Source organism: Schistocerca americana, chromosome 5, assembly GCF_021461395.2.
Source record: "Schistocerca americana isolate TAMUIC-IGC-003095 chromosome 5, iqSchAmer2.1, whole genome shotgun sequence".
Taxonomy (NCBI): domain Eukaryota; kingdom Metazoa; phylum Arthropoda; class Insecta; order Orthoptera; family Acrididae; genus Schistocerca; species Schistocerca americana.
Genome location: NC_060123.1, coordinates 250,497,329 through 250,517,442, shown reverse-complemented (window position 1 = coordinate 250,517,442; position 20,114 = coordinate 250,497,329). Strand labels below are relative to the sequence as shown.

At 37.6% G+C, this 20,114-nt stretch overlaps 2 protein-coding genes across 3 annotated transcripts in view; one reads left to right on the top strand and one right to left on the bottom strand.

The window, feature by feature from the left end:
- Positions 1-19,579, top strand: part of LOC124616684 (LIM domain-containing protein jub) — a 203,415-nt gene extending 183,836 nt beyond the window's left edge. The window contains exons 7-9 of the mRNA XM_047145016.1: positions 1,126-1,194; positions 17,688-17,804; positions 17,890-19,579. Of these exons, the coding sequence (XP_047000972.1) occupies positions 1,126-1,194; positions 17,688-17,804; positions 17,890-17,922 (219 nt within the window). The 3' untranslated portion in view covers positions 17,923-19,579. The remainder of the gene's footprint in view (positions 1-1,125; positions 1,195-17,687; positions 17,805-17,889) is intronic.
- LOC124616685 (uncharacterized protein C18orf19 homolog A) overlaps positions 12,650-20,114 on the bottom strand; it is a 70,450-nt gene continuing 62,985 nt past the window's right edge. The window contains exons 4-5 of one of the 2 annotated variants that reach the window (XM_047145017.1): positions 19,634-19,807; positions 12,650-12,883 (exon numbers count right to left, since the gene is read on the bottom strand). In XM_047145017.1, coding sequence (XP_047000973.1) covers positions 12,822-12,883; positions 19,634-19,807 — 236 coding nt within the window. In that variant the 3' untranslated portion in view covers positions 12,650-12,821. The remainder of the gene's footprint in view (positions 12,884-19,633; positions 19,808-20,114) is intronic. The other variant, XM_047145018.1, reaches the window with a different exon arrangement.

Here is a 20,114-nt window from a genome sequence, read left to right as displayed (position 1 = left end):
TTTATTTCAATGAAAATATTGATTTATTGTTATCTCATTCAGTTAAGACTTATTGTGCTTTTTACGTGTATGCCTGGAAAATGGGAACATACTTTGTGGAATCCTTGCCGTAATTTTTACTTGAACAAGTGAATAATAATAATAATAATAATATGAATTCACAGCTGAAACATGTACTGAGAAGGGACTGGGGTGGGGATAATAAGTGTCAGGTCTCTCGCATCTATGTTTTTGTATGTGTTTCCATCTTTATGCCTTGTGGAGGTCAGTATGATATATCATTATGGTTGCTGCTGCTGTTGTTGTTTGCTTTAGTTCAGGTATTAGTCTGATGGAGTTCTTCACACAAGTCTGTCCTGTGCAAGTCTTTGCATAACTTCTGCACCCTTAAATCCATTGGAACCTGCTGTAGGAACAGCAAGATGTGGGATTATAGCTCATGGCTGACTCATTAGACTATATGCTTCTAAGAATTAATGATGATATGGGTTTATAGTGTTCCCATATGACTGACTGGGTCTTCTACCATTTAGTTCAGCCATCCTACCCAGAAATATTTTGAAACTCCCTTACTAAAAGTTTGTCACATGTGAATCAGTGCATAATTTTAAAGTTTTCATCCCCTTCCTCTGAAGTTTTGAGGTACAAACTATTTGTCATTAGTTTGTAGTGATATTCTCGGAAAGGAAAAAGAATCGTTGGATCTTCTGTGTGTATAAATGATCATTCAGTACAACGTGTAACTTTTTGGAACAGTGATAAAGTTATTATGATGATACCAACTATTACAGATGGAAAAACAGTAATGAATACCACAACTACATTATACGTCTATACTGTACAGATCAAAAGAAGTGATACTGTTGGATCAGGACACTCATAACAGAAACTATGAGGATAACAATTCTTTTAACTACAGTGCATCCCATACCACCCATTCTTTTGCATCTCTTCATACACTTGACCAGTGTGTCCTTTGGAAAAATAGGCACAAATATGATTTGAATGAGTTTCCTAAGTTACCAGGGATTAAAAATTAAGTATGTGAACTGTTAATAATGCATGAATATATTTCATAAATAACATTTTATGAAAGGTGTACTTACACTTATGCTTTGATTTCAGGGTACAGAAGAGACAGTAAGGGTTGTGTCTATGGATAAGGATTTCCATGTTGATTGTTACATATGCGAGGTAAGAACCATCGGTGACAGCAAATCAAGTCAAATTCTTATGAACTTAGTCTGTATACTGGTTTGATGAACCTGTCAACGCTAGTCTATCCTACACAAGCTTCTTCATTTCTGCATTGCTACTGCAACTCAAATCTATTTTAATTTGCTCACCCTATTTGAGCCTTGATCTCCCTCTACAACTTTTACACCCCTCTTCACACTTCCATCCATTGCCAAATTAACCATTCCATGACAACTCAGGATGTGTGTCCTATCAACTGACCCCGGTTGTACCATAAACTCCATTTTTCCTAATTCAATTAAGTATCACCTCATTTGTTATTTGATCTACTCATTTAATCTTCAACATTTTTCTTTAACGGCACATGTCAAGAGCTTCTTTCTATTCCTTTCTCTTCTGAACTGCTTATTGCCCCATCTTTCTTTCCATATGAGGCTACACTCCAGATAAATATGGTTAGAAAATATTTCGTATCTTTTTAATTCCTATTTCATGTGAACAAATTTTCTTTTTATCAAAAATGCTGTCTTTGGCATTGCCAGTCTGCATTTCATATCCTCTCTAGCATCATCAGTGATTTTGCTGTCCAAAGCAAGAGATTAATGTGTTTTGGTACTGATTTGTTATAGTTTTTCCATAATTTACATCCTTATAATATCATTCTAAAATTAAAGATTTAACTCTGAAAATCCTAGTTTCATATGAAACATGAATATAGTTAGGTTTGTGGGACACATGTCCAACTTCAACGATTCACAAAATCAGTCGGCTTAAAATCTTTTTGGTAGTGAAAGTGCATTATTTATCACAAAGGATGACTGTTAAATCTATTATTTTTCAATTATTTTCAAAATAAATTTTAACCACAAAAAGATTAATGTAGTTCTTTCTGAAATCGAGGGTCTGGCTGTGTATTTGTGTTTTTCTTTGCCACTTTTCCATTTTACCCTTCTTCTTTGATCACTCTCTGGAACAGTTGTCATCAAACTTGTGGCCCTAATGAAATAGTTTTGTGGCTTAGGGATCTCGGCCATATTTCATAATAATACGCATCTAGCAACTAAGAGCTGAAACCATAAATGCTAACTAACTTCAAGAGCTTTTACGAGTGCAGTATTCTTGCTCAGTAACAAACAAAAATATTTACAGGTTTTACTTACAGTATTTTAAAATGTGGTTAATTCTAATCAATGGTGAATTGGGCTGAGAGTTTTGTGAAGTTGGCTGCTTACCTCAGGGGAAGAAGGGTAAGTAGTGCGGTCACTGCAGGGTTAGAGGATGTGAGAGGGCGATGTGTAAGTGCTTGTCTTCCAGCCCTGACAACTCATGGTGTGGCACAACTTGTACCGATCAGCTGCTGTGGTATAAATTTTGATATGGAAATAATATATATTCATGAATGCATGTTACAGAGATGATAATCTTCAAATTAGTATTTATTTCTGACAAGGAACCTTATACTAGTTAAGGCCGTTGTAATATAACACAGCGACTAGAGAAAACTGACATTTCACTGATTTGTCAAACCTCGTGATGGTGCCTCATATTCAACAGTGCACTGAAATATAACTGCAAATACTTATGAAACACTGCATGAATTACAGGTTGAAAGTTTCCACCAGGAATAAAGTGTTAACTCTGCACCTTCTTTAGCTTATTTTGCAGCAGAATAAATTTATCCTGTTTGGTATAATTCTTCACCTGCCAAACAGGTAGATGTACGTCTTAACGACACCTGGAGAATTATAACAGGTTGCTTGAAATCTACTCCTCTCAAATGGATTTAGCACCTTGCAGGAATAACACCACCTCTCATTCAAAGAGAAATGGCGGCAAATAAGGGACAAAAGGAGGTGGAACAAGAAGAAACCTATCCCCTGTATACACTTAAACCACATTCACAGTGATCAAAGTCAAGGAAGAGTTTCCTTACAACATGAAAGGTACTTACTACTACTGCTGAAAACGCCAGTCTGCAACTTTGGAGGGATGAAACTTCCATTCCCTCTGGTTGGAAAAGAGTTTTTGAAACTCTGCCTCCAGGAAATGACGAGGATGGATGATCTGAAAATCATTGAATAGGCTGAGATGAGGAGTAGGTAGGTCAAGTTTTAATCTGGCAAGATGGGGCTACAGTACAGAAAACAATATTAAAAGTGATTGTGGAGAAGTCCAGACTGTAGAGAATATGCTTCTTTGTTGACTGCATCAAGCCTCCTGTATTGCAGAGGTTGGCCAAATTTTGGTCAAAGACTATATGTATTAAATGCTTGGACAACATGGTTATGGATTAACAGTGATTAATATAAATTAACTTAGCATTAAGAAAACAGCCTTAATCACATTTTTTATTATTTAGTGCCGACCGGTTTCAGTCCATCGTAGGGGCCATCTTCAGGGCGACTGCTGGTGGCGTCTACCAAGGTGTGGCAGGAGTCTCCTAAAAAATAAATAAAAAAATGTGATTAAGACTGTTTTCTTAATACTCAGACTATACGTATGTTTCTGACACGAGAATAATAATAATAATAATAATAATTAAAAGCCCGTGTGGGGTTGTTGGTACCCCCATCGGGCGCCTCCCCGGGAGGCGGATAGGGGAAAGCTTCCTAGATATAGGTGGTACTGGGGAAATGAAATACCCAGGTGGACCAAAAACCAATAAACCCAGTGGTGTCTGTTCAGCATCTGGCGGCCAGTGGTCAGCGTCTGTTCCTCTAGTTGAGGCGGCTGCACAAAATCTTCTCGAACTCAAAAATCGAGTCGTATACCTGTGGTCTCAACAGAGATCACCACAAAAACTAAAATTCAACTTGAATGCATGATGGAAAAGACGACCACAGAGTCACTACCCCAGGCACCAGTCAATAGACTGGATTCACCTGCACCACAAAAACTAAAATTCAACTTGAATGCATGATGGAAAAGACGACCACAGAGTCACTACCCCAGGCACCAGTCGATAGACTGGATTCACCTGATCATCGGATTCTGGGGGATCAGGGACACCATGCGGAGAAGAATCGGAGCTTCTCAAAAACTCGTCACACTCTCAAAACGAAACGTAAAAATTTTATTGGTACAATTAATGTGAACACCCTCACTAAAACAGGCAAATTAAAGCAACTCACCAACGCAATGGGAAAATTTAACCTGAAAATCACTGCACTGCAAGAGAAAAGATTCGCAGATGAAGGACACTTTAACACAGAGAATTACAGGATCTACAAGGGCAAACCTGCCATAAAAGTAAGAGACAAACTACCTCTTTTTGGAACAGGATTCGCCGTACACACTTCCGTACTCGACTCAGTTATTGACTTCATGTCTCCCAATGAAAGAGTCTCCCTGTTATCAGTAAAATCAGCTAATAAAGCATACACTCTGATCAATGTGCACGCCCCCACAAATCACCACAATAAAATCTACCCTGAAACAGTGGACAATTTCTGGGAAACACTAGAAGAAACAACAAATAAAGTACCTAGGCACCATGTGAAAATCTTAGTAGGCGATTTTAATGCACAATTAGGGAAGGAAAAAAAATTCAGAGATACCACTGGACCCCACACCAAACACAAACGTACCAACAAGAATGGTGAAAAACTAATCGACTTCTGCAGAAACTTTGGACTTAAAATAATGAGTACCCAGTTTCAAACACCTGCACATAAATTAACCACATGGAGATCACCCAGTCTTAGACACGGTGAATACCAAATAGACCATGTCGCAATTTCCAAAGAAAACATAAAAGAAATTCAAAACATCAGAACCCGCAAAGGTGTCTTTGAATCAGATCATCATCTTCTCCAAATAAAAACAAAATTCCAACCCAACAGAATGCTAAAAAGGCCACCCAAAAGTACCAAACCAGATCCGGAATATCTGCAACTGAACAAAGAAAAAAATCATCATGCAAATTAATCAGGAGAAATCAACCGACTGGAAGAAACTAACAGAGAAAATTCAGGAAGCCCTCAAATTAGGACAACCCCCTCGCAACAGAAAACGTCGCTGGTGGAATGCAACCTGTGATGAGGTAGTTGACAACCGAATAACTGCATGGAAAAAATTTAGCAGTCACAAAACTGAAGAAAACTGGGAGAACTTACTTAAAACCCAAAAACAGACCTCAAAAATAATTAGAAAAGAAAAACGGGGATATGACAACAACAGACTCTGAAATCCAGCAGGATTTCATCAAAAATAATACAAGAAATTTTTATAAGACTTTCAGAGAAAACTTACAGGGATACCAAGCGCCTAGCTTGTGCTTCAAGAAACCCGATGGCTCTTTGGAAACCAACACGAAAAATAACTGCAAAATCTTAGCCCAATATTTCAGTTCCTTCCTCAACTGTGAACCACCCCAAGAAAAACTTGTCTTCTCTTCTCCAGTATTCACACACCCAGACTCACATGCCCCGGATCTTGAAGAAATTATGGAGATAGTCAAGCAGTTGAAAAATAACAAAGCAGCAGGAGAAGATGGGATCATTGCTGAGTTCTGGAAACTAAACGATCCTATACTTATGCAGAAATTACACCATATAATATCAGACATATGGATAACGGAGCAGATACCAGAGGACTGGAAATGCGCTCTAATTCACCCGCTACACAAAAAGGGCGACAAGACAGACATGAACAATTACAGAGGAATTTCCCTGCTCCCAGTCGCTTACAAAATCCTTTCCAAAGTGCTTTTAAACAGGATAGAATCCCAAGCAGATACACTAATTGGTGAATACCAGGCCGGATTCAGAAAAGGACAGTCATGTGCGGAACAGATCTGGTGCTTTAAGACAATATTACAAATGAGGAAATGCAGAAACACAGTAGTTACATTCATCGACTTCAGGAAAGCATATGATACAGTGGACCGTGGAACCCTGTTTAAAATCATGGAAGAATTTGGGATTGACCGAAAGACACGAAAAATCACAGAACAGACACTTACAGGAACAACTGCCAAAGTGAAATTCATGGGTGAAGTATCAGAACCCTTCGAAATCAAATCTGGAGTCCGACAGGGGGACGGACTATCCCCAATCCTTTTCAATATTGTTCTAGAAAAGATAATCAGGGAATGGGAACCTCACATAAAGGGTATCCAAATTGGTATCAAGAAAGAGAACCGAATTAAAGTCAAGTGCCTTGCTTTCGCTGACGATATTGCAATTATCACCAATAACAGAACAGAAGCGATTCACGCAGTGGAAAAACTACATGAAATTTCACAAAAAACCGGACTACAGATATCTTATGAAAAAACCCAATATATGGAAAGGCAGCCAGAAAATAAATCCCCTTTAATAACAAAATATGGTAAAATTGCACAAGTCTGCCATTTTAAATACCTTGGTGAAACTATACAGTCCTCAGGATTAAACCGAATTGCCAATGAACAAAGAATCACCAAGCTCCAGAAAGCCTACAAGCTAACATGGACGCATTACAACAAGAAGTGCATTTCGACAGACGCAAAATTAAGGCACTATACAACAGTGATTCTTCCAGAAGCAATCTATGCAGCTGAAACAATGGTGATTGATGGTCATTCTAAAATTAAGGAAATAGAAAAGCAGGAAAGAAAAATTCTCAGGAAGATTTATGGTCCAATCAACAAAAATGGCATTTGGATGAGGAGACCACAAAACGAGCTCTATAGAAAGATCAACATAGTAACAGATGAAATCAGAAAGCGCCGAGCCAAATTTTATACACACATCTACAGGATGGAAGACTCCAGAACAGCAAAGAAATTATTCAATATTATAACAAGGAGTAAATGTGGCACGGAATGGCTGAAAGAAGTCCAGAGGGATCTACAGCAGATCAACATAAAAAATCTCGAAGATCGCACCGAGTGCCGGCATAAAATCACAAGTGTGAAGTTTGGGGAAAGAACATCGCGTCAGCCTGGTAAAAAATGGACAGAGGAACGGAAGAAGGAGCATTCTGAGAGGATGAGGAGGTTTTGGGAAGCAAAGAAGAAAAACATCCGAAGATGAAATTATGAATTCAAGTTCAATCGCTCTCCTAAAGGGGAACAATCGTTATAATAATAATAATAATAATTAAAAGTAATTTGCACACATAGTAAAACAAACAGTCTTTAACTGTACAACTATAGTTACTCTGCTGTTAGGTTGCTGATGTTGGCAGCAATCTGAAACAGTCCACATCAGCGTGAAATGTTCCGAATAGTGCAGACACTTAACAATCAAGGGGTCGGAGCCAACTTACTGGGTCCTTACTGTAGCAACTCTATTGGGGGCTCAATGAGTAATGCAACACTTTTTTCTTTCTTTTTTCTGGAAGCAGGTTGGTTTTATTCAGGATTCCAATACACCATATTATTCCCCACTCTTTTGGGTTAAAAAATCCTATTTTTCAACATAATCTCTGTTCAGTGTGACTGCCTTATGCTACCTTACTGGGAGAGCCTGTATGCTCACATGGTACAACTCTGCTGGTGAATGTCAGAGCCGCCTTGCTGCGTAATAACCTTCCCATTATCCACATAATGATTCCTGCAGAGTGCATCCTTCAATGGGCCAAACAAATGGAGGTTGGAAGGCATGAGATCTGGGCTGCAGGGTGGATGAAGAAGAACAGTCCAATGAAGTATCGTGAGTTACTCTCGGGTGCGCAGACTTATGTGAGGCTTTCTTTGTCATGGAGAAGGAGAAGTTCGATTTTCACTTTTGTGACGATGAACACACCGAAGTTGTTAGGACTGTTGCCATGACTTTACCGGTGGAGGGTGTGGCTTTGAACTTTTTCTTTGGAGGAGATGTGGTGTGGCGCCACCCTCTAGATTGATGTTTAGTTACCAGTTTGAAGTCATGAATCCAAGTTTCATCGCCTGTGATGATGTTTGACACAAAATTGTCATGATTAGCCTCATAAAGCACAAGCAGTTCTGCACAGATGGTTCCTCTTTGCTCATTATGGTCTTCTGTTAAGCAGCAAGGAACCCACCTAGCACACTTTGAGTACCCCAGCTGGCGGATGAGTTTGTAAGTAATACCAACAAAGAAGTAGAGTTGTGCAGCATCATGTCTGATTGTGATCCGTTGATCACCGCAAATGAGTGTGTCTGCATGTTCCAACTTTGCAAGAGTCACAGCTGTGTGCAACTGAACACACAGGCATTTGGACAGTTTTCCGCATACTTGTTGCGATGATGATAGACGCTTCGCCCAACAACTCACTGTGCTTTAGTTCGTGCTTTGGTCCACTGCCAGGTCTGCAAGATCCTATGAATATCTGCGATGCTCTGGTTTACCACCCAAAGAAACTTGATGATAGATCTCTGCTTGGAATGCTCCTCTGTTGCAGGCACCATTTTGGAGGTTATGTATAGTGCTGCCACCTATCAGAACTTCATGAAACTCTACGGGCTGAACCAGGAATATTCCACAGTGTCCCACAACATATCCACATTTTTTCAACAAAATTGGCCGAGAAAAAAAAGTGTTGCAATACTTATTGGATTCTCTGCCCCTCATAATTTATGTAGGTTATCATTTAACAATGAAATCGTTATATATGTGGCCCAAGGTGCCTCCCGTCAATGTCAATATTGGCTGTTGAGCAGAAAAGTTGATAACTGTCTCTATTCAGCTAGTTTACTTACTTGCTAACCACAACAGCTGGATTTCAGTTGTAGATGTGTTTATTCAAGGATTAAGTGTAATATTTTTCTTTCGTTTATCATCTGTGGCTACCATTTTTTGAGGGGACAGATTCTATATAATCATCTTCTTCAGAAATTCTTATAACATCCACAACTGTACTTCTGGATATATTAAACAAACTAGCAATCTCTACAACTGCGACCTTCCTCACTGTGAAAAGTGACACATTGTTACTAATTGAACACAAGAGAAATCAAGTTGTGCTCTTTCATGACCAAATATTAATGATTAATTCCTTTTCAAAACTTCAAAATTAAGTATTTTCAAAGACATGTTTATTAACAGTGGTTCAATGACACTTTGTTATTTAACAGCTATCTCCCAGCTGATCTGGATCATTTTTGTGTGTGTTTGATATGTAATCACCAGGGTTAGGATGTTCATATGCAAATTTCAGATGAAAGAAAGGAAGGGAAAAGTTGATGAAACAAGGTAAAAAAGGGACAAAAAGATGCTTATTTATTCAACCAATTCTTTCTTTTCTTCCAGTTTCTTGAGCTACAAACAAGAACATCAGTTGAGAGAGAAAGAGAGAGAGAGAGAGAGAGAGAGATCATGAAGCTGTTGTACTTCATGACATTAAGCATCTCTACATTTTTAAAAATAAGCCATCTACTATTAGAAGATAGAATGTCTTTGTCAATGCTAAAGCTTCTTTTGAAGTCCACAGAAACCTATGGGGGAAAACTTTGTATTCACTTGAAATGGTAGCTCTACAGATGTGGCAAATTCCTCAATACCTATGCTCTTCTGAATACTAGGCTCAAAGTTTGTCTTTGGCAAAACCATCTAACTGTTCCTTCAGGGAAATTAAAAATCACATATTCTTCCTTTTAAAGAACTGGTGCTTCTAATGGTTTAATAACTGCAGTCAGGTACTTGTAACTATGGGCACAACATAGTTCTGTCTGCAAATTATCTCTTTTTCTCTGGTAGCAGAAATTTCTGTGCCTTGGAAATTGCACCTCCATCGGTTGGGCCCAAAAAAAATGCATACTCTTTTATCTTTTCAGAATTCTCACACAATATTGCAGCACACTCCATCCAAGGCCCCCAAAAAGAAAGCAATAACTGGGAAATTAGGAAGAGACAGGCCAATGATTTCACTATAGACAACAACACAGCTTATAGCTTTCAGTAGACTTTCCTTCATGGCAGAGATGAAATGATTTGTGAAGTCATGTTAATTCCTTATGTATTCACAAATCCTGTGAAGTGCATGGACGAAGCATGTTACATGTTCCAGTTTAGTGAAGAAAAGCTTGGTCCGTAACTACCACAGGATCTTTCTCAAACTAGACACCACTAGCCCACAGTTTTTGGCACAATTTTGTGATTGACTGCATTTCTGTACTGGGATTGGATTTCTGCAACACACGGGCCTAGTTTTCTCCCCTGCTTAGGGAAAGCTAAAATGTTCAAAACATATTGTTATATCAAATCTATGGTTTCATCTGGAATGATTCTCAAATCACAATCAGACCAGACACTTCAGATTCTTTGTATGCTTTCTTGGTACACAGGCTCCATCTTGTTTTTTCTTAAAGTGCTGTCATCAGACATTGATATCCTTGTGTATTTTTGACGAAATTCCTTGAAGGCTGGATGGTTCACATTATTGAGTCTAATTCCTGCTTGGGTAAGAGCTGCACACAAATCAACGTTGAATTCCTTTAAACTTTGGCTTATTGAAGAACACTGTTCAAATTCATTTCATAATATAAGTTCTGTGATATGTTTGTTTGAAGAGTCTTCTTCTTTTGATGCTTAGAGCTGGAAATTTTGCTGTTTGGTGTGAACTCACTGATGTTCTCAAAATTTCTGGATCACATATAGTACATTGCATAAAAGATTCATCATTTTGTAAGGAATCGTGTTTGAATTCCTGAGCCAGAACAAAAAATTGGGCACGGGACACCTTCAGCATGGTACAATCGAGTAATATATCATTTAGTAACAAACTTACATTCACAAACTGAAATTAATAGGATAGAATTAAATACACTCAATAGGTGAAATTAGTCAGATAGAATTAAATAATCTCATTGTCATTTACATTGTTGTAAGCTGCTTATAGTAAAAAGTGAAAGAAGAGGAAATGTTGTACACACAATTATTTTCCATTGTTGCAAGGATGCTTTTAGCCTTATGTTTACTGAAGGAGAGAGGCTTACTTTCACATGTTCACTGCAAGCTGAGGAGACATTCATTGACAGTTAAATATTTTATATTGATTCGACACAGTACACAATTTGAATTAAACATGCAAGTCACTTCTCTTGTACATCATAAAATGCACCCAGGATAATTACTGGAAAGCTACAGTAAAAGAAAATGGGGAGGAGGGGGATAATAGACATGGGTGGAGGAAGAAAGAGATAAAGTTCCCAAAAACGGGGAATGTAGAGGCAAAATTTGACACTGTGGTATCTTCCGCAAGAGCTTTAATTTATCTTAAGAAAAAAGTTGTGCACCTAAAAATTCTGACCCTGGTAATTATTAAAAACAGTGTGCAACCCAATATTAATTTCAGCCTCTTTATGTTCTCTCTTGTATTAAATGAAACCATTGTTTGTCAGCACCGATGATGCATGATGTGTTCTTGGCACAATATTTTGAGTACATAACTTGTCACCATCAGGTTCTCCCTGACATACTGAATCATTTTGAAGCTAGCAGCAATGGAATCTTTGCAGTCACCAAGGAAGGTTGTGCAACGGCAGGACACTGGACTTGTATTTGGGAGAACACTGACCAGTCATCCAGATTCAGTTTTCTGTGATTTCTCAAAATCACTTTAGATAAATGTCAGGATGATTCCTTTGAAAGGACACAGGTATGGCCACAGCCAATTTTCTCTCCCAGTACGAGGTTAAGCTCCGTCACTAACAACCTTGTTATCAGCAAGATGTTAAACCTAGTTTTCCTTCCTTCCACATTATATATGATTATCTTTTGTTGTGATTTCATAATTATTAATGCTGACTATTGTTTCAGCAGATCCTTCCATTTTGTTTTGGCACTGCAATGGATTTTGAATCACCCTGGGAGTTGCACTTCCCCTTCTTCCTGACAGTGGTTGGCACCCAAGTGGATTGTCAGCAGCCCATTCCCTTGCTCCTTGGACTTACATGAGAGTCTTATGTGAGACTGTGTCCACTCTTTCATTAATTTTAAGGAGAATAGTGTGCCTTGCTGACTTTGTAACCACTTTATCTCTTGAAAGTATTTTTTCTGCCAAGCTAATCTCAGTTGTTTCTTTGACAACTCTATTGCTGGACCTAGGTCTTTGTGCCAGAATTTTTGTGGCACTGTAATCTATGCCATTTTGAGCTCTAGACAATGTGAGCAACAACAGTTGACCTACTTGATTGCTCCGGACTAGTGTGTGGCATTCTTGCTTCAGTCATCAGACCTATTCTTTTTGTTGTTGTTGTGCCTTAGTAATTTGTTCTAATTATATCATGGGAAGGGAAGTATTTGTATGTTAACTGTATCAGAACAAAACAAAATGTCTCTACAGGACAATCAGAACAATTTCTTTAGAACTCCATAATACCTTTGCTGTGAAACTGAAGCCAACTTTGTATGCTCAGCAGAGACCATTGTGAAGTTTTTAGTTCAGTAATGAAACCTGTCTCAATAGTTGTCTGAGCTTTTGTTGTATGTAGGTTTTCTTAAGAGAGTGCTATCAACAGACTTATTTCAGTTGAAATAGTTGCATCTGTAATTAAATACACAAATTTGGTATGTAAATTGCTTTATTTTTTCAGTTACATTGGATTTTAGTTGTGAAATGCTATTACAGTAGGCACTACATTTTGCAATTTTCCCCCCTAGATTGTGTTGCCGAAGTGATAATACTTGTTCTAGAAGTCACTTTATTTGCTCTATTTGTAATTTTCTGGGTTTCTTTTACTTCTCAGCTTTGTAGATTTCTTTGAGATGCAGTGATCTAGAATTATGTTGTTGGAAATCTGTAACAAAAGAGAGAGAATATATACAGTTTTTTTTAAGTTTTTACATTTTCCAGCTGTTGCTCCAAATACAGTGGAGTACATTTAGACAGTTCAAAAGAAACATTCAGAAGTCTGAAATTAAATACAGCGTGAGGACTGAGGAAGTGATCTAGTTACCAGAACAATAAAGTTGATATGATGATGGTCATTCTTTCTTTGTTGAAATGTGTATTTTCACAAGCATTCTGAGTACTTCTCATGATCAAATTAAAGTAAGTTTATATAATCCAAATTAATAACAACATTGCAGAGAATGTCAGATCATCCTGTTAACACTTTAATCATTATATGTCATCTAAATATATTAGCATGGTGCTACCAGCAGTTCATTTCATTGCTTCAGAGTATGATAATGATGTTTATACTATTATGCATGATTAAATTAATTTTTGTTGCATGGAACCAATTTATTTTTGTGTTCACACTTGAGAAGTATTATTGTGCTCTTGTAAATGTGCTATTTTACATAGACTTGACAGACAATATGTAACACAAAGGGACGCACTTGTGGGCAGGAGCTAACTGCTACAATAGGATTCCAGGTTAGCAAACAGCAAAGGAGGTTAGCAACAGATGAAACTTAGTTATATAAATAGTGGATTTTATTCCTTTGCTTGAAAACAATAACCATAATTAACCTTTGTGTATGCCCATAGTTTTTCTTATATAATACAGAACTACTTATACCATACTTAATTATATTTTTTGCTTCTAAGTATCTTCATGCCTCAGATTTCATAAACACACTGAAGAGCCAAAGAAACTGGTACACCTACCTAATATTGTTGAGGGCCCCCACAAGCATGCAGAAGTGCCGCAACACGATGTAGCATGGACTTGACTAATGTTTGAGGTACTGCTGGAGATGAATAACATCATAAATCCTGCAGGGCTATTTATAAATCTGTAAGAGTACGAGGGCGTGGAGATCTCTTCTGAACAGCATGTTGCAAGGCATCTCAGATGTGCTCAGTAATGTTCACGTGTGGGGAGTTTCGTGGTCAGCAGAAGTGTTTGAAGTCAGAAGAGTGTTCGTGCAACCACTCTGTAACAATTCTGGACATGTGGGGTTTTGCAGTGTTCTGATGGAACTGCACAAGGCCATCGGAATGCGAAATGGATGTGAATGGATGCAGATGATCAGACAGGAAGCTTACGTGCATGTCACCTATCAGAGTCATATCTAGATGTATCAGTGGTCCCTTATCACTCCAACTGCACTTGCCCCACACCATTATAGCGGCTCCACCAGCTTGAACAGTCCTCTGCTGACATACAGGGTCCATGGACTCATGATGTCTCCATACCCATACACGTCCATCTGCTTGATACAATTTGAAACAAGTCTCTTTCTACCAGGCAACATGTTTCCAATCGTCAACAGTCCAATGTCGGTTTGACGGGTCCAGCAACGACGCGTAAAGCTTTGTGTCATCCAGTCATCAAGGGTACACAAGTGGGCCTTCGGCCCCGAAAGCCTGTATCAATGATGTTTCATTGAATGGTTCGCACATGACACTTGTTGATGTTCCAGAACTGTATTTGAGGAAGGGTTGCACTTCTGTCACTTTGAATGATTCTCTTCAATCATTATTGGTCTCCTCCTTGCAGGATCTTTCTCTGGCCCCCAGACTTGATGTTTTACCGGATTCCTGACATTCACAGTACACTTGTGAAATGGCCATACGGCAAAATGCACACTTCATTGCTATCTTGGAGATGTTGTGTCCAATGGCTCGTGCGCCGACTGTAACACCACGTTCAAACTTACTCAAATCTTGATAAGCTGCCATTGTAGCAGCAGTTACCGACCTAACAACTGCACCAGACGCTTGTCTTACATCTCTCTGTATTTGAATACACATGCCTATATCAGTTTCTTTGACACTTCAGTGTATATAAGGTTGCTATAAATATTCATTTTAATAGCTCTATATTTTCCAAAGTATTACATGAACAAATATGATTGATGCATGAATAGACCCACAAATTCACAAAGTTAGCATTTTCCGCTCTACAAGTGCCCCTCTTGTTACACAACACGTCCTAGCAGTAGTGAAGTTCCTTTTGTATCTTATGCAGCAACACACTGTCAGTGATCATGACTTTTTGGGGAAAAAAAAGTTATTTTGTTGATGGAGACTACCACTGTGACTGACTTTTCATAAAGAAAGTGATTGGGTCAACAATTATAACCAGTTTAAGCCACAATGACCATCTTCAGATGCTACAAAAAATATATAAATAAAAAGCTTATATTAAGACCTTAAAGAAGTAAAATGGTTTGAACTATGTCTGCTCGTGAGTCTAAAATGCATGTTGATCATACCTAAGAGTGGCATTTACAGAAAAAGTGTTTGTGAGTTGTCAAACTGACTGTATTATGAAAAATTCAGGGAATTGTGTAGATATAACCAAGTGTATCTCTCTTTCCATAAATTTGACACTAAATGGGTGCATCATCTGTAAAACAATCCCAACATTTGCAAACCATAAAATATGCAATTATTACAATATTTCAGTCAGTTTATGTAAAACATAAAAATAGAATACATGTCATTTAGTCAGTAAAGCTATATTTAAAACAGAGTAAGTTCGTTTAGATAAAATAAAAGAAACAAAAGAACAATCTTTGTGGTGCAAGTTTCCAAAGACTTGTGGCACTTTAATTCTGGCTGCTAGATGCCTACATCACTGCCCATAATCTTGGAAGCGACACAATGGACTAGGGCAGCTTACTGCTACGACTTGCTGGCACTCCTCTTCCCGCTGCATGGTTTCCCCATCAAATGTAAACATAGAAACAAGGAAATATTGTGTTGTAAACATGGGCTACAAAATGCATACTTTAAGAGCATTTGTTCACCTTTGCTACTGTGAAACACATCTCTTCTACTGTACAAGTACTCATATCTTGTAGGGAATGATTTAGGAGCCCATGTTTACTAGACTTTTTTTCCCCTCAAATGATTGTTCCTGTCATATAGACGAATACTGACCATTCCTCCTGGCACATCCTGTATAATTAACTGAATTTTTCATAATATAGTCAGTTGGACAATGTATGGAAACTTGTTCAGTGAATGCTACTCTTAGATAGAAATGCATCTCTCTCTCAAGCAGACGTAGTTCAAACCTTTTTACTTGCTTTAAGATCTTAATATATTATTTTGATAGCATCTGAAGATGGCCAAATGTGACTGAAACCTTTTATGATTGATTCATAAAATAATGGTTGTGTCAACAAATAAACAGAATTGGTTATTGCAGCAGCATTGATGCGTTCTCTGAGCCGCTCATTGTTCTTGGTAGTGGAGGTACTCCAAAGGAAAAGGTCACAAGGTGGTAGGTCAGGTGATCTCCACCACTATGCCCAATCCAGCAAAGTAGAAGTTCTTTGTTTAGGTGACAGTGAACATCAGTGTTCCAATGAGAGGGTGTCCCATCTTGGTGGAAGATGAAATTCTTTGAATCGGCAGTCAGTTGTGGAAACAGCTACAACTGCAACATCCATCAGTCATCTCACAGTAGAAAAACGACCCATACAGCTTCGTCTGTGACATTGTACAGGAAACATTAACCTTCAGTGAATCTAATTCATGCATCACAATTTCATGAGGTTTTTCAGTGCCCCGCATTGTGGCAGTTGACCTTTTCAGATAGATGGAAGTTACTTTGTCGCCATTTTGTCAAGGCACTGCATTAGTATGCCAACTGGCGGGCTCAATGCAAACTCGGTGAGTTTCTGTTCTATTCTTGCATCAGTCATATTTGTATATGTAATACTTTGTAAAATACAGAACTTTGAAAATGAATGAATCATTTGTAGTAGCCCTGTATATACATCATACTGCCAAGCGCAACTGTTTACTGCATTGTTAGTCTGGGAGACTCCATGCCTCCACTTATAACAGAATTTTTTTCTTCTAATATACAACATTGGAGAGAGTGAAGCTGTAGAATTAAGCAGTTGATTCAAACTGCTGACAGAGGCTCCCTGCACAATATATTATTGCAGGCACCACTGTTTCTAAAGATAAAAATGTTCTTTTATTCAGAACGTTTCTCGTGGAAACATTGGCAGCTGTGTATACAAGTACTGTTTTCAATGTCATTTTGATCAAAAATATACTTACCAGTTGTGCTAAGGACTCTATCTTCAATGATAGATTTGTCAGCCACAGTGCATTTTGTTTAATGCACCTGTGCTCCAGTAAATTGTCAGTCGGAAGCAAAAACATGGAACTGCGTTACTGTAGATTCATTATAGAAGAAATACAGTTCATGTAAGTGGACAGTTTCAGCCACATTTCATTTATATATGTTTTTAATCTTGTGAAATAATTGCTTAAAACAGAGCAGTTCTCAGCATATTGAGAGGTTTCAAATGTAACAAAACTTACTCAAAGAGGACAGACTGATTAGTTATTAGAATGTTGAAGACCTCTTCCCATAGGATATTTTTCTGACAGTGTGTTGCAACAAGTTTACATGATTAATTTTTGTCCACAATGTGTGTTTAATTGTGTTGTTTACATCGTCATCAGTCGTCTGAAAGTAATGAAGTGAGTTCTTTTTGCAATTTTAGCGCAGCACATAAATTTGTACACATTAGTTATCACTATCTGTTTGCATTTTGTTCTGTATTTGCTTTGGTAGACTAATGTGGCAAAAGGTTTAATGCTGATACCATTAGTATAGAAAGCTGTAATAAATTGTTTCCCAAAACACTTGGCCTTAAAACATGTTTTTACTCTTTCAGGATTGTGGTATGCAGCTTACAGATGAGCCAGATAAACGTTGTTACCCACTGGATGGTCACTTGATGTGCAAGTCGTGTCATATTCAGCGCTTAAGTCACCAACCAAGGCAACTTCAGGTTGTGCAGCAATTCAAATTGACAATTTTGTATTCATATCTCCAACTTTCATGTGAGGCTTTCACATTATTTGCTTCTATTACAGGGAGTTCCAGCAAGTTATCAGTATCTGGGTTAAAGTACACACTGTGTACCCATTTTATGGAATGTTGATTTTACATCCAATTTCGTTCAGTCTGATGCAGAAGAAAAGCACAGCTGCCCAGATATTTCGTTGTACGATAGCTACGTGGCTAAGTATAAGTGTTACACTTTTTGTGAAAATATTCTGTTAAAATATGTTTAGTGTAAAACTTGGACAGAACCTGAGTCTAGAGTGCTCTAAAAATGAACCAGTTTTTTTAAAATTATGTAATATGCGTGTGTGTGTGTGTGTGTGTGTGTTTTCAACTCCTTTTGTCAGAGATTGTATTGCACAAGGGAGGATTAGTGAAGTTCCTCCAGTAAGTCATACCATTGGGTGACCTACAGCTCACTCTTTCAGACTACAATAAATTATGCATTAAACTACTACTACTACTACCGATGTACCTATAATCATTACTTATCTTAGGACATTCAGATAGCCTGTACTGATGCATAAAAGGCCCTATGATTATAGTCATTTATGTAACATTCCTTATCCAGTTATCTACAATACATGTGCATAGATTTTTTAGACCATCATGTAAATAAACAGATTTGTCAGGGATCTTACAATTAGTTGAGCATCAGGCAGATCTGTGGGAAGTAGCTGGCAACAGCACGGTAAAGACACATGTGATATAACCTACACCAGCTGAGGTTGCATCATCACTGATTTTGCGGGATACAGTTTTGAAGAAGTGACAGGTATTAGATTACATTACTTGGACATTTGTAGTTTCCACTTTTTTTTCCCCATCATGGAAAAACTGTTTCAGCATGGGATACAGTTCTCGCTGTAGATGCTATAGTTATAGGCTTCAGCATTTACTTGTTTCAACCTAGCAATACACATTTTCTTTCATACTGCTGTTCCTTATCGTGTCTGGTATGAATATTCTAAAGTTTGCAGGAGCACTACCAGCCTTGATTTATACATCAATATTGGTGTGGAAAATTACTCTTTCACACTTCAGGAAGTAGTACCACATAGTGTTAAGACCATTCAATTGTCTGGCAAATTTAAATACAATCAGTACAGTAAAAAATTTTGGCATTTACAAATTAAAAAGACTGCCCTGTACCCCATAATAGATAAGGTTTTCATATTGTTGTGTAAGGAATGAGAAAGGGAATGTTTACTTTTACTGTAATAAACACATGTAGAATCTAATTCACTGTAGTCTGCTATAGCAAGTAAGGCTGATTAAAATTTTTGCTTAATGCAGCTACAGAGTATGTTCTACCATGAAGTTTTAAAGAAATTGTTGGTCTGTTAAAAGAAAAAAAACTGCCTATGTCTGTACAATTATTGAAAACACTAGACTCAGTATATAAACATGCTGTAGAATAAATAACTTTACATAGCACATAATGTCCTTTCTGTGATATGCATAAGCAGGTTCTATGTTTCTGAATTAGAAAATATATGTATTTGGTTGTGACACACAACTTTATAAAGATTAAACAATGTAAGGCAATTAAGCAGACCATTTATGCGTCAATCTCGAAGGGAAGAGCTTTAAGTTATCTGTTCATTCCATGATACACAGATGCATAGATGGTTCATATGTGTACAAGATGGAAATGGCTTTATATTTTTTGTATAAAATATAATTACTTGAAAATAAAGTGAATTTATTTAAACACCATACATATTTACAGGTATTATCTACAAGATTTCAGTCAATCAGCTTATTTCTTACTACTTCGATCCCTGAACTCACGCATAAAAGCTTCTCCTTTTTCCTTAAGTTGGTGTCTCCTCTCTTTTAGATTTTCTTTTCTCTCTTCATACATCTCTTTCAACTTTTCCTTTGGAGGAATTGGCTTTATGAGACCCCATTTTGTAAGATAATTTATGGACACAGTAGTTCCACCTGAAAAAGTGAAACACAAGCATATATTATGAAAACAATGCATTCAATCTGGTTTGCACCTCCGACATTAAAATTATAAGTTCACTAAGGAAGTAACGTTTTCTATCTCAATTTAATGTTATATTTTACCTTGAGTCATGTTTTGCTGACCTGGCCAAATTTCAGAACGAAGAATTGAACCCAATACCTTGAAATAAGTTTTTTCTAATTAACTGCTCCATCATTTTATGAAGTGTAATGAAAATTACAAGGAGTTCCTAAACATCTTGGGGCTCTAAATTATAATTACTAACAGAAATCCTTCCAA